This window comes from Camelus dromedarius, chromosome 18, assembly GCF_036321535.1.
Source record: "Camelus dromedarius isolate mCamDro1 chromosome 18, mCamDro1.pat, whole genome shotgun sequence".
In the NCBI taxonomy this organism is placed as follows: domain Eukaryota; kingdom Metazoa; phylum Chordata; class Mammalia; order Artiodactyla; family Camelidae; genus Camelus; species Camelus dromedarius.
In genome coordinates, this window is record NC_087453.1 from 28,698,709 (window position 1) to 28,713,941 (window position 15,233).

Genomic DNA, 15,233 nt, shown 5'->3' on the forward strand with positions numbered 1-15,233 from the left:
CAAACAAAGGATAAGTCTTGAAGGTAAAAACATTACAAGGTTGGCATAAAAAGGCCCACTTGGGTTTGCTGGTGGGAGAGAGCTTCCAGGATTTGCTGCCCTGTGGCTGCTTCTGGAAACGCTTTCAGAATGAGTGTTAAATAATAAATAATAAATTATATGGCTGTTTATCTAAAATTATATCTGCCTTGTCTGTTCGGTGATTTGGAAATATGATCCAGAAATCAGGAACTGGGGACCAGGAAGAAACTGAAGCCCAATTACCCAGTGCACTTTGCTGGTTTTGGAGCGTGGTAAAGACATGAATACCTGTGGGAGCAGAAGATGCGTGGACCCCCTGGTGTCTTCACATGAGCCACAAGAAGAGGGTTTGAAGTCACAGCTGAGGGCACTGTTACCACTGTATGAACCTGCTGCCCGACCCTGCGCTAGTTGGGTAAACTGAGTCTAGGTTTCCTGGCTACTAAATGGAGATAACATCTTTCTGTCTAAGGCTTTTGTGAGAATCAAACCAGACCAATGCTTAGCTCGGTGGCTGACACACAGGAAGTACTTCCTAAAGAAGGAGTCATCTGTGCAGAGAAAAAGGAATGCTATTCTTGTATTTTCAGTGTTTTCTAACGTCCTAAAATGTACCCGTGCAATTTCTGAAATGGGAAATTAATGTTACACAGCAACAAAAGGATGATCTGAACACACCATCTACCTCATTAAAAAGCAGCTCTCGTCTCTGTTGCTTTCGGAGGTCCATTTTCTTCACTGCGACTTGTTTCCCCGTGTGTTTCTCGGTGGCGATGCATACAATACCGGTGGACCCTTCCCCGATTTTGATAAAGTTGTCCAAGTATTCCCTGGGATCTCCTGGACTGACCACCAGCTGCAGGGCAGCCCGGAACTGTTCGTGAGACACCCTGGAGGGCTGCTGGTCTGAGGAGGAGCCCCAGCTGGGTGGTGGGTAGGTGCTGGATGAGATGCTGAGAGAGCTCAGGTAAGAAGCTGTGGAGATGTACTGCGAGCTGGTCTGCAAGGAGGGGTGGTGGTACAGGGTGGCTTTATGGTACCCAGATGGGTACTGGCTGCTTGAGGAATAGCCTGCTTTGCTTTGACTTTGAGGTAGTTTGGCGGGGCCCCTGGGATAGGTGTCGGAACCTGACAGTGGAGGGCTGAGGACCATCTGTGCTCGATCGTAGTCCACCTGGGAAGACAGACATGGGTGGAGAATATTCACATGCTACATCTGAACACCACAGCCATTACACAGCCGGTCCAAATGAAGAGCATTTGTGCAGTGGCACAACCTGCTCATGGGTGGGGCTCACCTCGTGGGGTCCCAGGATATCCTGCTTCCCGGCTTCACCTGCCCTCTGACCTCCCTATTTAGTCTCTATCTTCCTCCTTCCCTCTTAAAACCCCCAGAAGCAGACTCTAAGACCATTAGAATGCAAGGAGTGGGAGGTGATCCCGGGAGTTATGAAGTGAGATAGGAAAGAGGAAGACGCCAATAGAGCAGGATGGTTAATTTCAGGTGTAACTTGGCTAGGCAAGGAACCCAGTTGCCTTGTCGAACACCAGTCTAGATCTTACTGTAAAGGTAATTTTTTGATGTGATTAACATTTAAATCAGTAGACTTTGAGTAGAACAGGTTACCTTCCAAAATGTGTGTGGGCTGTATCCAATCAGTAGAAGGCTTTAAGAGGAAAGAAACCTGAGAAACATGCAGGCTTGAAGAACAGCATGGAGGCTCTCCTGGAGTGGAGGGGAGGCAGTTTGGAAAGAAGCACAGGGAAGCAGTGATGTTGTGGGGAGAGGGCAGATCGTGCAGACCATGGCAAGGATGCTGGCTGTTGCTGAGGAAGGTGGGAGCCACTAAGGTTGCTAAGCACAGAGGACTGACCTGATCTTGACTCTCTGGCTCCTGGAGGAGAGGCTTTGGTGGCAAGAGTGGAAACAGGATGCCAGTTAACTTACTGCAGTCAGTGTGGGCAGAGATTAGGATGGATGCTGTAGATGGGGTGAGAAATGGTGTGATCCAGGGTAGGGTCTAAAGAGAGAGCTAACAGGATTTGCTGATGAGTTGGATTAGAACATAAAGGAGAAGAATCAGAGAAGAATCCCAGGATACTGACCTGAGGAACAGGTCACTTAACAATATGAGAAACACAGGGGCAGGAGCGGGCTTGTGCGCTGTGCATCAGCCTCAAGGTGGCTCCCAGTGATCCTGCCTCCTGCATGAATGTCCGTGCACAGTGTCCTCCTGCACGGTATCCGGTTGACATGTGTGAGCAAAAGAGTATGGCGTAAGTGACAGTGAGTGCCCTTTGAGGCTGACAAAGACATTGCGGCTTCTCTCCCTCCTCTTGGATCACTTACTCTGGCTTTCTCCAGCTGCCACATGTTGAAGACACTCAAGAATCCTGTAGAGAGGTCCTCCTTGCCAAGACGTAGCCAGAAACCGAGGCCCTCCTCCAACAGCCACATGTGGCATCTTGGAAGTGATCGTCTGGCCCTGGTCAGGCCTTCCGATGATGTAACCCTGGCTGGTATCTTAACTGCAACCTCATGACAGACTCAAGGTCAGACTCACCCAGCTAAGCTAGACATGGAAACCTATACAAACCGTATGAGGCAATTAATGTTGTTTCAAGTCATTAAGTTTGGGAATAATTTATTACACAGCAATAGATAATGAATACACAGAAGGGGAAACCCCGAGTTCCATCAGGGCCATGGTCAGTTTGAGAGAGTTATTAAACATTCACATGGAGAGGCCACGTAGGTGACTTAGATACGCCTCAAGTCCAGGGGAGAGCTGAGCCTAGGACATGAAGCTGAGAGTCATCAGTATTTAGCTGGAATTAAAAGTCATGGTATTGAACATGTAAGGGAAGGTCCAAGGACTCCAACATTTAGAAACCAGAAAGAGCAGGAGGATCTTGTCAAAAGGAGCAGAGAAGGAGTGGCTAGTGCTGTTGGGAAGAAATTAAGGGACTAGGATGTCCTGAAGCCAAGGAAGGAAGGTATTTCAAGAAGGAAGGAGTGAGGAACCACATCAAATGCCACAGAGAAGCGAGGTAGGATGGGGCATGTTGCTCACTGCAACTGGCGACATGGTGGTCAGCTGGCAGAAGGTAGGCGTCTGAAGCTCCGGCCCCTCACATAGCATGAATAGACGCCTCTCCCACAAGTCCGAGAGCAAGACCTGCACACCACGGACTCCTTAAAATTGCTGCCACGGTACCATTCTCAGCAATGCACTGCCCATTGGCTCCAGATGCACAGCCAGCAAGGCAGCCCTTCCCGGCCTGGAGAACAGCACACTCTACTCAGGTGAGTCCACCACTCAGACAGCCTCGCACCAGCCCGCAGGGGCCAGGGTACCGCCAAGCCAGGGCCCTGGCCTGCTTGCAGAGCAGAGAGAACATACTTGAGGAACATACCTAGGGGTGAATTTTGCTTCTGATGACTTTAGTCAAATCATTCAGCCTCTCTGAACTTCAGTTTCTTCATCTGTAAAATGAGGGTCCTATATCTCCATCACAGGCTTTTACGAGACTCATCTGGGGCATCCTAGGGCAGCCCAGTGTTCAAGAAAAAACTCTGGACTCAAAACCTTTTCCTGCCATTTACAAATCGTGTGACCTTGGGCAAATTATTTAAACTCCCCGTGCCTCAATTTTCTCATCTGTAAAATGGGAGTAGTAGTAGTAGTAGTAGTAGTAGTAGTAGTAGTAGTAGTAGTAGTAGTAGTAGTAGTAATAATAATAATAATAATAATAATAATAATAATAATAATATCATCTACCTCCTTCATCACGAAAGGATGTGACTCCAAAGGATTGAATACAATTCAAAGGATTTGAACAGGGATGGTTCAATACACTCTGCTGATACATTCTAGGTGGTGTTCTTATCATATGAAGTGCTCAGCACAGCAGTGGGAATGTAAAAGAAAATAATAGATAGTAACTACGATGGTAATAAAACTAGTGAGCATTTTTTGAATAGGCACAGTGTACCAGTGGCTTATATACTCTTATCCGTTAATCTTCAAAACAATCAAAGTGTCTTTAATGATAATATATTGAACACTGTGTTATAATTAAATGCTATACTTGAAATCAAATGGTTTTTGTGTGAGGCCCTGGATTTGTGCCCCACATAAGGAAGTGTGTGTGTGTATGTGTGTGTGTGTGTGTGTGTGTGTGTGTGTGTATGTGTGTGTGTTCAGGGCTGGGGAGAGACGAACGTCAGTGTAAATTAAACAACTGGATTCTTCCTTAAATTAAGCTCGAGATTAGCCAAGCCCAGGCTGGTCACAAGTCAGACTTCTGAAAGTGTGTCCTGGGGGCCATCACGTGCCATCATCTCCTAGTGTCTTCCTGGGAGGACTTGCCCTTTGTACTGTAAGTAAGGTTGAATTCATTCCCCACCAGCATGTATAACTGATCTCTGAAGAAATATTAAGAATCAAAAGGCTGTATCCTATAGGAAGCGCATTGGGCCACTGCTTTTCCTCATCAGCTGACATGTGGCATCAAGAAAAGGACGCTTGTCTGCACCAGTGGGACGACATTCAATCAGACAGAAGGCGGAGCTGTTCACTGGGAGCGAAACATCTTTGAAATCAGGTCTTGGAGACAAAACGGTGCTATTGTGTTTAGTGGTTGCTGGTAAGAGGTGCAGACTCTTAAAAAAGGAACAGATGGGGAGCAAACACTATCACAGGAGACAATTTTTGGAACCCGACTTGAGGTGTATCGGTCAAAGGACAATTGACTGTTTGGCTCCATTGAGAGACCATGTGGTCCTCCCTGCAGGGTCTGGTCAGTTCCGAGAGAAGACGGTGGACAACAGCTGACTTTGTGAGGGCCAACTGCATGAGTGACCCAGTTCAGGCCACCATGTCGCTGAAGCGTGGCCCTCAGTTGGGTCTTGATGACACAAGGGTTCCATGATGGTGAGTATCACTGGCCTCATGATTTTTCAGCGGGCAATTAATCCCTCTGTATTGTTGACAAAACTGAGGCTCTAGGAAGTGAGACTGCCCCCAAGCAAATAGCCCCAACCCTCTGAGAAGATAACACAACCCCAGTTCTTCTGTTCAAGTCAGGCTTTCGCTCCCAGTGAGAGAGTGTCCATGTCCCAGCTGCTGGGCGCACTGGCATCATGGGACCGCTTTCTTCCCTGCCTTGGTATCTCCACCACTAGCTGGCACCTCCCCAGTATATATAATCAAGGCTGGACACTCTCTTTGGTAAAATGCAGGGGTGCCTTACTGGGAGCCAAAATCGGGCCCTTTCCATTAACCAAGTGCTGTTAGATACCTATCCTGCAGGCGTAACTCACACAGATATTAAGAAGGACATTTGCTGAGTGTTTTCCACGTGTCAGGGACTGTCCTAAGCACTTCATGTATGTGGCCGCCTTTAAATCCCAAGTTACACAATGAGATAAGGCCCCACCATTGTTCCATTTCACAGATAAGGAAACTAAGGTGCCCCATGGGTTTAGGTAGGTCATGCAAAGGTCTCAAAGCATCTAAGAAATGGAGCTGGGATTCAAATCCAAACAATGTCACTTAGAACTTGGATCCTGGATACCTTCTGAGATATCCTTCAATGGTAAGGTGCTCGGTGGAGTGACAGTGACTGAGCTAAAGCCTGGTTCGGGAGTTTCATTGGGGGCCCAGGTGTCTGAGCAGCCTGGGGTCAAATGCAAGAACTGGGCCAGAAAATGATGGATGACAATGCCTGGGGGAGGGAGATGGAAGAAAAACTCTGTGTGTATGTGTTTTACCAGTCCTGGCTTAGAGAAATCAGCTCAAAATATACAAAAAGGGAATAATCACCACAGCAAGATGAGATGATCATATGTCTATACTTCATTGCTTTCATTTTCGCTTTGGCCAGAGCAGAATTTTGCGCTTAGCCCTAATAATGCCCAAACTTTCTTCTACATATTTATCCAAGACAGAAAGCTCAAGCTTTCTTCTGTAACAAGGCCCCCTGGTCCTCTCACATGGCTCTTAATCTATTGTAATTGTTTAACTGTTTTCCTTTCATTGTTTTACTCTAAATCATCTTTCCCATGATATCCTATATTTGTAAATGGGTGAAACAAAAATGATGAATTTGTCCATATTTACTGTTTCGTACATTCGCGCATGCTCGTGCCTGGGAGAAAGACTTGCAAAGGAGTAAAACATGAACTGGACAACCTTTTCTACAACTTGATTTACAAATAAATTCTAGGAATAAAAAAGGAATACATTTGGACTACACATGAGCAGGCAGACAGTATCTTGAGAAGGATGTAGAGCTGAATCAGTTAGTGAAACCACAATTCAGTGGAACTGGACCAGGGAAAGGAACAGATATTTTAAAACGAATCCAGTGTGTCTCCCACCACTCACGCCCCACACCATTTCCAAAAGATCTACGCATGCAGTTTAGCTCATAAGACCTTATTGCAGGGGTCTGAAGCCGGGGTGGAAAACCACTGTGCCAGAGAGAAAACTGTAATAAACACCACAAAGCCTTCCCTCACTCCTCCCAGGAGAACAGTCCTGTGATTTTGTGGAAAAGTAACTTCACATCAATGAGACCACGATCCGCAAACTACCAAGGGGACTTCCATACGACAAGATGCAATGAGGACGATTGGATCAATTTGCAAATTATCACCCAGGCTGGTATCAGCAGGCTGCCAAGCAGCTTAGCTGCCGTTACAGGGCCACCAGTTGTCACTGAAAATTGAATACATTCTCTCTACAGGAATATTTAAAAATACTGAAAGAATGTAGAAACAGTCTTAGTCTCCTTCTTCTTAGAAATGGTTGGAACACATGTTCATTTTTCTGTCCCCGATGCCTTTTAGTATGCTGTGCAAATTAAATCTTAAAGAAATCGTGCTTTTTTTTTATGTCTCTATTCAAACTCAGTCAAAAAGTAAGGGCATAAAACAAAAAAGCTGTATTCTATGAGAATAAATAATCCTCAGTTAACAGCTCAGCCAGACTGCCCTTCCACAATGAGCACAGCTTCTCCCAGGATAGAGTCCGACACAGGCTTGTGATGTATTGAAATTATAAATGATTGTAGCAATGAATTCATTTAATCAATCAATTTCACCAGTGGTGTGCTGGGGTGGACAGGGCCTAAAGCTCCACACAGCTATCAATTGCTCCGATTATAGCTGGCTGTCAGCCAGAATTCCCCCGATCCATGTTAGTTAAATGCACATTAATCTGAATTTGGCAGTGTAATCAAGGACCCAACTGAACTGTGAAATTGAATTCTGCAGCAGAACATCATTTGACCATTTTATGCCAAGGCTGGAAAAAAAAAAAAAAAAAAGCTCGGTGTGGGGGAGGGAGAGAGAAAGAAAAGAAGGGAAAAAATTCCTGTGGCAGTATCTGTTTGTCATCGTGGCCTTCCCTGGTGACAGGGAGGCTGCGGCTGGGTCGTCCCAGATGGGTGTGGGTGTGGAGGGGCGGTGTGCACGCGCGGGTGTGTGCGCGTTGTGTCAGTCTGCACCCACAGAACGGGGACTGCAGAAGCTTCCGTGAAGGATGGAGTCCCTCCTTCCACTCCCCGCAGTCGCAGCGGAGGGGAGGCAGCTGGTTCCAGTGCTCGAGTGTGATGCTCCAATACCCCTTTGCAAAGTACAATAAAGCAAAGAGACTGCTCATCGCAAAGATGAAAAAAGCCAGACTGCGTGCTGCTCGTTCTACATAAATCAGATGCGGGATGAAAGTGAATCATAGGCTTCTGTTATCTGAGCAAGGACAGGACATCTTAAATTGTCCTTACTTGACTCAAAGGGAAGTGTAACTGGACAGGCCTTGGCTTTGGGAAAGGGAAATGTCTGCTTGTAAAAATTCAGGAAATAATCAGCAGCTGTAGGGCTTTCTCTGTAGGGACATTTTAGAGACTGATATTTAGGGGACTCAAACGTGTGTGTGTGTGTGGACTCTCCCACGTGCCTCTGGTTATTCTCTGTGGTCCCAGGTCTTCCTGTTGTGGGCAGGAACGCCACTGAGGGGTGCTAGTCCCCACCTGCCTGGCCTGTGGCCAATGGGCTCCTGTGTCTCCATCCTTGAGCTTCCAGCCTCTACTTCTCCTGCCAAGGTGGCTGCTTACCTGAGAGCTCCGTGCACAGGGCGGTGGGGAATGGTTCTACCTCCAACTGCATCTTAGTAAGACAGTAGCTGCTGTCCCTGCTTGAGGCAAAATGTTGACATGTGCCCAGCTAAGTCAGTTTCCTCCAAATCACTTCGTTCATTTACCAAGTGGAGTGGCCCTGTTGCATGGCCTATGACAGCCACCCAGGCTGGATGACACAGAGACACAGCACACACTCTGAGCTGGCACTCAGTTTCAGCGGAAGAGACTGGCCCGCGTAGCACAGCAGTGCGCAGCGTCACGAGCAGGGCTCCGTGGGACCTAAGAAACCAAGGTGTCTCTTTGAGGACCTGGTGTGGGGAGCTTGGGGAGGAGGTTAAGTTCTGAGAGGTCAGACACTTGCTGGGTTTCCAAACTGCCTGCAGCAGAAAGCCATTCACCATATTTAGCGTTTTTGCCGGGAAATCTCCCACACCATGACTCCGGATTGCTATTTAGGCATGTAGGAATTTACACCTTGTGACGGGAAGTTGGAAGAGTCATGTACTTCCCTGCCTCACAAAGCAGATAGCAAATGCACACCAAGCGTTCAGACAAGAGGCTCACGACCCCTACAAAGAGGCAAACCCTAGTTATTTGAAGAAATGAATCAATCTCAGATCAGCGGACTCAAGCAGCTGGATATTTTGTATTTCGGGCTCTTCCTCCACGTCTGAACCAGTAGATCTAATTAACCCCCCACGGGTGCTGCTCCAGACTCTAAGGCTGCAACCTCCATTAAGGAGCAGATTACTCTGACCTGTGACTTGTCACCACCCGCAGACACATGGTGGGGGCTGCACCTCTGGGGATTAGTTCACTGCCGCAGAATACGGTTCACATGTGTCAGGGCCTCTGAGAGCATCGGGACAGACAATGCCAGGTTGGGTTCATTTTGTTTTTAATTTGGTAATGGGAAACCCCACTTATAATGACTGAAATACCATTTACTTTGGACCACAAGAACACTCATGGGAAGATGAGTTCATTTAAATGCGAAGGATGCCTCGAATCTCCATCTGAAGGCACAGATGTTAGAGATGTTGCTCTGAATCGCCTCTTTGGATGTTTTGTGAGCCTTAAAACACATCCTACAAGGAGCCCATATGGAAAGAAAAAAATCTACAGGCAATAATATCCATTGTTATATTAAAAGAGTAGGCACTTTTCTCTCTCTCAATCTCCCTCCCTCCCCCTCCCCCTCTCAGATTTTTGGTGCAGCCCATCAGATTTTGCCAGCTTCATCATTTCATTATCCATCAGGCCCCTAAAGTGTCTCTTGAAAAGTGTTCTCCTGGGATCCTTAGTAGATTAGGAGCTGCGGCTTTGTTCCTGGTGCCTTGGTTGAATCTGGGTGTGACAAGTACCACAAAGGATGGTGAGTCATTAAACTATTGATTCAGGAAGGCTGGGCATACTGGCTCAACTGTTTATTCCTTCCAGGGGAAGCAAAGTGATAGGTGAGGAGTGAAAACCCATTGCACGGGTGACCCCAGAAGGAAGTCTGGGGAATCGTGCCACAGTTTTTCTTGCATCCTCCACCTTCACTCAGAACCCCTTAATATGGTATCTGTTGGGGAAGTCCTGGACCCAGCATTGGTCACTTTGCTGCCCCGTTCAGTGGAGATAATAAGAGTAAGCTGGAGGGGTTGGTTGGCAGGAGCCATGACAAATATGCATCTACAGTTATGATGGCTCTTGCCTTAATGCTGCTAAATTTTCTGTTCTCCCTTAGCACCTGGCTTCCATAGGAGGTCTGAGAATTTCATTCCATTTTATAGAGTAGAAAAAGCACTGGGGTGACGGGATTGGGGTCCTTGGGACAGCTCAGTCACTATAGCTTTGTAAGACCTTGAGGAAGTCACACAGCTCCTCTGGCCTCTGTGACCCATATCTCCAAAGTGAGGGCAGTCATAATTATGAGGCTACACAGAGTGGCAGGGAAGACAGAGTCAGATAGAACTTGTTCCCATATTTTGAAAATATGTAAATGATCATACCGATAGGGTGCTCCTATGGCTGGTGTGAGCAGATACGGTGACATGTTTTCCTACCAGAAATATTCCTGAAAATAAGGGCGGATACTGAGGGCTTGCCATGTGCTCACTCCTTTACATTCATTAACCTTTTTTGATCTTCAGGACATGCTCAAAGTAGGAAGTGAAATGTCTACTTTGCAGATGAGAGAACTGAGGCACAGATAAGATCACACAGCTAGAAAGTGCTCCAATTTTGGGAATCTGATTCTAGGACTTGTGCTCTTAAATGCCTTCTGTAATGGCTGAGAAAATATGGATGGTCCTTTAAAAAGTCAAATAAGACCATCACTCAAGGTAGAGTGAGTGCATATGAGAGACTCAGGGTTCTCTACTCTTAATGCTTCCTTTGCAGCCCACAGTCCCAGCTTTACCCACAAATCACAGTCTGGTGACGCTACGGAACTTCTCCGAGGACTTCTTCCTACCAAGGACAGGATAAAGTGTGTCCCACGCTCCCCAAATCCATCTGTGAGTCTTCACCCAATCTTTGTCAGCAGGTGAGGGCTGCCGGCAGTATGTGCATCGGGGCCCCAAGGGCTCACCTTTGTCTTTCTTCTCCTCAGTTTCCTTCTGTGGAAGTAGGAATGTTCTGGACTATACAGACCTTGAAGTCAGACGGACCTAATTTTGGGTCCTAACACAGCCATTTGACTTCATATTCTGGGGATGTCCAGAAGCATCTCGAATACTTCTAGAGTTGATTTTGAGGACAAAATTCGGTCATATTTGCAAAGTGTTTAGCACAGTGCCTGGCATACAGGCACCCTCGGCATCATATCACAGCCATCACCCACCTACACGCTGTACACACAGACCAAGGCATACACGTGATGTGCATGAATAATTAGACTATTGTAATTATTTAACCCCCACTCAACATGAAAAGGCAGGGATGGTTTTTATCCTCGTTTCGTAGGTAAAGAAGGCACAGGTATGCAGTTTACTCACCCCGCTGTGAGTGGCAATATCAAGACTTAAACCCAGGGAGTTCTCTCTCCAGAACCTACAGCCTCAACTGCCAGAAAGCATTTGAGAAGCGGTAGCTAGAAAATAGGGGTTCTCAATTGGAGCTGCTTTTGCTCTCCCTGCTTCACACGGTATTGAGGAGTATCTAGAGATATTTTGGTTGTTACAGTTGAGGGAGAGATGCTCCTGGCACTGAGTGAGTAAATAAAGTCCAGGGATGCTGTTAAACATCCTGCAGCACACAGGATGCTCCCACAACAAAAGGTTGGTAGTGTCAGGTTGAGAAACCCTGCTATAGAGTAAAGCAGGGTGATGCAGCCCGAGGGGACTTCATCACTGCAGGTGTTAAAAGGGTCTTGTAAGAGGCAAGGTGAAGCTTGGCGCCCACGGAAGATACTCCTGTGTCACTGGGGGTGTATCCGACGTCTGGTGAAGGGGCTGAGCCCAGAAGGCTCGATGCCAGCTCTGTTACGAGCTAACTGACCTGGCTGCTTACTGAGCCTCTCAAAGCCCCAGTTTCCTCATCTGTTTGAAGGGGGCAAGGATTTGCAGGACTGTGAGGCTCAGCAAGGCAGCATGTGGATCTGGTACCCAGCCAGTGCTGGCAGATCTGTGATGCTGGGGTGTCTTGGCGGTTGGAGCCAGCATAAGGAATGATGTGCTGGGCCAGCACCAGGACATCCGAACCCTGAGCCAGCAGCTGCCTGGTCCCTGGAGAGCATCTAGAATAAGCAAAACCAAACGCACAGGGACAGGCTTTCCAGCCTTCCCTGTAAGGCAGGCTAGTCTGCAAGGGAGGGTGGAAAGCAGTCTCTCTTGACATCTGGCCGTATTGGTAGTTCTGTGGTGTGAATGGAGCTTAGTAGGGCTTTATTTTCCTCCCCCCAAGGTTTCATTTGCTCAGCCCCAGCAAAAAAAACCAAAAACCAAAAAACAAACAAAAACACCAAAAAGATGGATGCCAACATCTATAGGTTTCCTAACACCCTTGATTCTTGTCACACCAACGGGAAAATTGGGTAGGTAGAAGATAACATTGGAGGAGATTTTTACAGTGGATTAACATTAGGTTTTTTTTTTTTCCTTTAGGCTAAAATATAAAACTGATGTCAAACACACATGCATGCACACACACACACCCACACTTACACACACACCCCTCCGCATTTTTGTACTATCTGGGAAACCTACACAAATTCTGTGCTTTCTCTTATTACTAGAGATGTGAACACTACCCACCAGCCTCTAGAATTTTCCATGAGGCAAAGCCAGACTATCTGAGTCGTGATCGCTGTTTCTTCCCTCAGCAGGAAATCCAGATGTGGTGCGTAGATTTTTTAAGAGCATACTTCTAAAGACACAGGCACCTCCGTCTTTTTAGAGAGATGTTATACTTTTAATCAAGTAAACGTTTTAATTACTAACAGGCCTCCCACCTCGTACCCTCCCACAAGACCTGCCTGTGAATTTCTCATGTGTCTCCTGTGAAGCAGGGAACGGCAGTTTGCTCCTCAGGAGTTCTGATTATAAAGGCTGAACAGCTCTTGGTAGGACTGTTATGTACGTTTTTTCTGAGCCTTAACAGTTTCTTCATTGTTTCTGGATGTGACAAAGCAGACAGATTTCAGGGCAGGTTCGCTTTGCCTTATATTTGGAAGTCTGCAAGAGAGGGAGTCGGTAGGGGATGAAGGAATTTACCCCTCCCTGCCCACTCCTCTCCCCACCCCTTCCTATTCCTCCACCTTGCCTAAAGTTCTGGTGGCCAGTGGGACCTCTCATGGCCTGTACTGGCAAATGCAGTTAAACTCCTAAAATGACACATGCCCCTATAAGGGGAAAAACAGTGAATTGGGAGAAGATTCTGGATTCTTGTTCTTGTTTTGCACCAACCAACCATGACACCTTAAGTGAGCCAAGTGACCTCTGGACCTCAGTTTCCCCATCTGTGAAATGAGGGGGCCCAGGAAGCTGGTTGTTACATTCAATCTCCAATGCCATTAGTGATTAGGCTAACGGGGAAATGAATGGAGGGGGCTGGGCAGGATCTATTCCTTCTAATGGGGCAGCCGTACCTCCAGCCAAGTCTATTTTCAATGCTACATGAAAATGTAGGCCCAGGGATAACAGACTGTCCCTTTTTTTTTCTTCAAGAGAAAGCTGAAAGCCAAAAATTGAGAATTCTAAGTGAAATATTTTGATTTTTCTCCCATGTTGAAAATGACTATTGGGTGGGCTAAACATGAAAGGGTGACAAACTCTGGACAAAATTTGACCTATGACCATGACCTAGAACAACTCCCAACAACAAGTGTTCAAATATAGCTCATACACAAAAAATTTATTTGAGCCTGAATAGCCAAAAAAATGCAGATTAAAAAAAAAATCACAAAGCTGGAGGCATTATATTTCCTGATTGCAAACTATATTACAAAGCTATAATAATCAAAATAGCATAGTATTGGCATAAAAACCAACACTTGGATCCATGGAACAGAAGAGAGAGCCCAGAAATGAGCCCACATAGAGCAACTAACCTATGACAAGGGAGGCAAGAACATGGAAGGGGGGAAAGATAGCCTCTTCAATAAATATTGCTGGGAAAACTGGATAACCATGTGTAAAGGAATAAAACTGGACCCCTATCTTAAATCATACACAAAAGTCAACTTAGAATTAACTAAAGACTTGAATATAAGACCTGTAAAGTTCCTAGAAGAAACCATAGCTCTTCGACATAGCTCTTGGCAATAATTGTTTGGATTTGGCACTGAAAACAAAGGCAACAAAACCAAAACTAAACAAGTGGGACTAAATTAAACCACAAAGCTTGTGCTCAGTAAAGGAAACCATCAATAAAATGAAAAGACAACCTACAGAATAGGAAAAAATATTTGCAAACCACGTATCTGACATGCAGTTAATATCCAAAATAAGTAAGGAATGCATAGCAAGGAATTCAATAGCAAAACCCCCACGTAACCCAATTTTTTTAAAAATGGGCAAAGAACCTGAATAGATGTTTTCTGGAGAAAACATACAAATGGCCAACAAGGATATAAAAAGATGCTCAACGTTACTAATTGTCAGGAAAATGCAAATCAAAACCACAATGAGATACCACCTCACACCTGTTAGGATGGCTACTATTAAAAAGGCAAGAGATAATAAATGCTGGCAAGGATGTGGAGAAAAGAGAACTCTTGTGCACTGCTGGCAAGAATGGAGACTGGTACAGCCACAGTGGAAAACAGTAAGGAGGTTTCTCAAGAAATTAAAAATAGAACTACTGTACAATCCAGCAATCCCACTTCTGGATGTATATCCAAAGGAAAGGAAATCATTATCTGGAAGAGATATCTGTACTCCCATGCCATTATTTACATAGACAAGGTACAGAAACAACTTATGTGTCCATCAAAGAATGAGTGGATCAAGAAACTGTGACTCAAGGAAATATATTTACAAAGGAATATTACTCAGCCCTAAGAAAGAAGGAAATCCTGTCATTTGCGGTAATATGGAAGAAGCTGAAGGGCATTATACCAAGTGAAATAAGCCAGACAAAGAATGACAAATACTGTAGATGACATCATATATATGTGGAATCTTAAAAAAAAAAAAAGTCACACTCATAGAAACAGAGTGCAAAAGTGGTTGCCAGGGCCTGGGGGTGGGGAAAAGGGAAGAAGTTAGTAAAAGGGTATAAAGATGAATATGGTCTGAGGATGGAATGTATAGAATGGTGACTACAGGTGATAACACTGTACTGTATAACTGAAATCTGCTAAGAGAGTAGAACTTAAATGTTCTCACACATACACAAACAACATAAATATGTGAGGTGATGGAGGTCTTAGTTAACTCAATGAGGGGACTCCTTTCACAATGTATTTGTCTATCAAATACTCATCTGTACACTTTAAATATCTTGACAATTCTGTCAAGTACACTTCAGTAAAGCTGAAAAAAAAAAGGCATTCTTTGCTCCTGAATAAAATAATCACTGATGTTCAAAAACCAAAGGATGAACAAAACCAAACCAAACCAAGGATGTATATAGATTCA

At 45.5% G+C, this 15,233-nt stretch overlaps 1 protein-coding gene across 2 annotated transcripts in view; it reads right to left on the reverse strand.

Moving 5' to 3' along the window:
• Window positions 1-15,233, reverse strand: part of PAK5 (p21 (RAC1) activated kinase 5) — a 246,834-nt gene that overhangs the window by 20,549 nt on the left and 211,052 nt on the right. For both annotated transcript variants that reach the window (XM_064475876.1, XM_031434244.2), the window contains one exon: window positions 707-1,195. In XM_064475876.1, coding sequence (XP_064331946.1) covers window positions 707-1,195 — 489 coding nt within the window. The remainder of the gene's footprint in view (window positions 1-706; window positions 1,196-15,233) is intronic.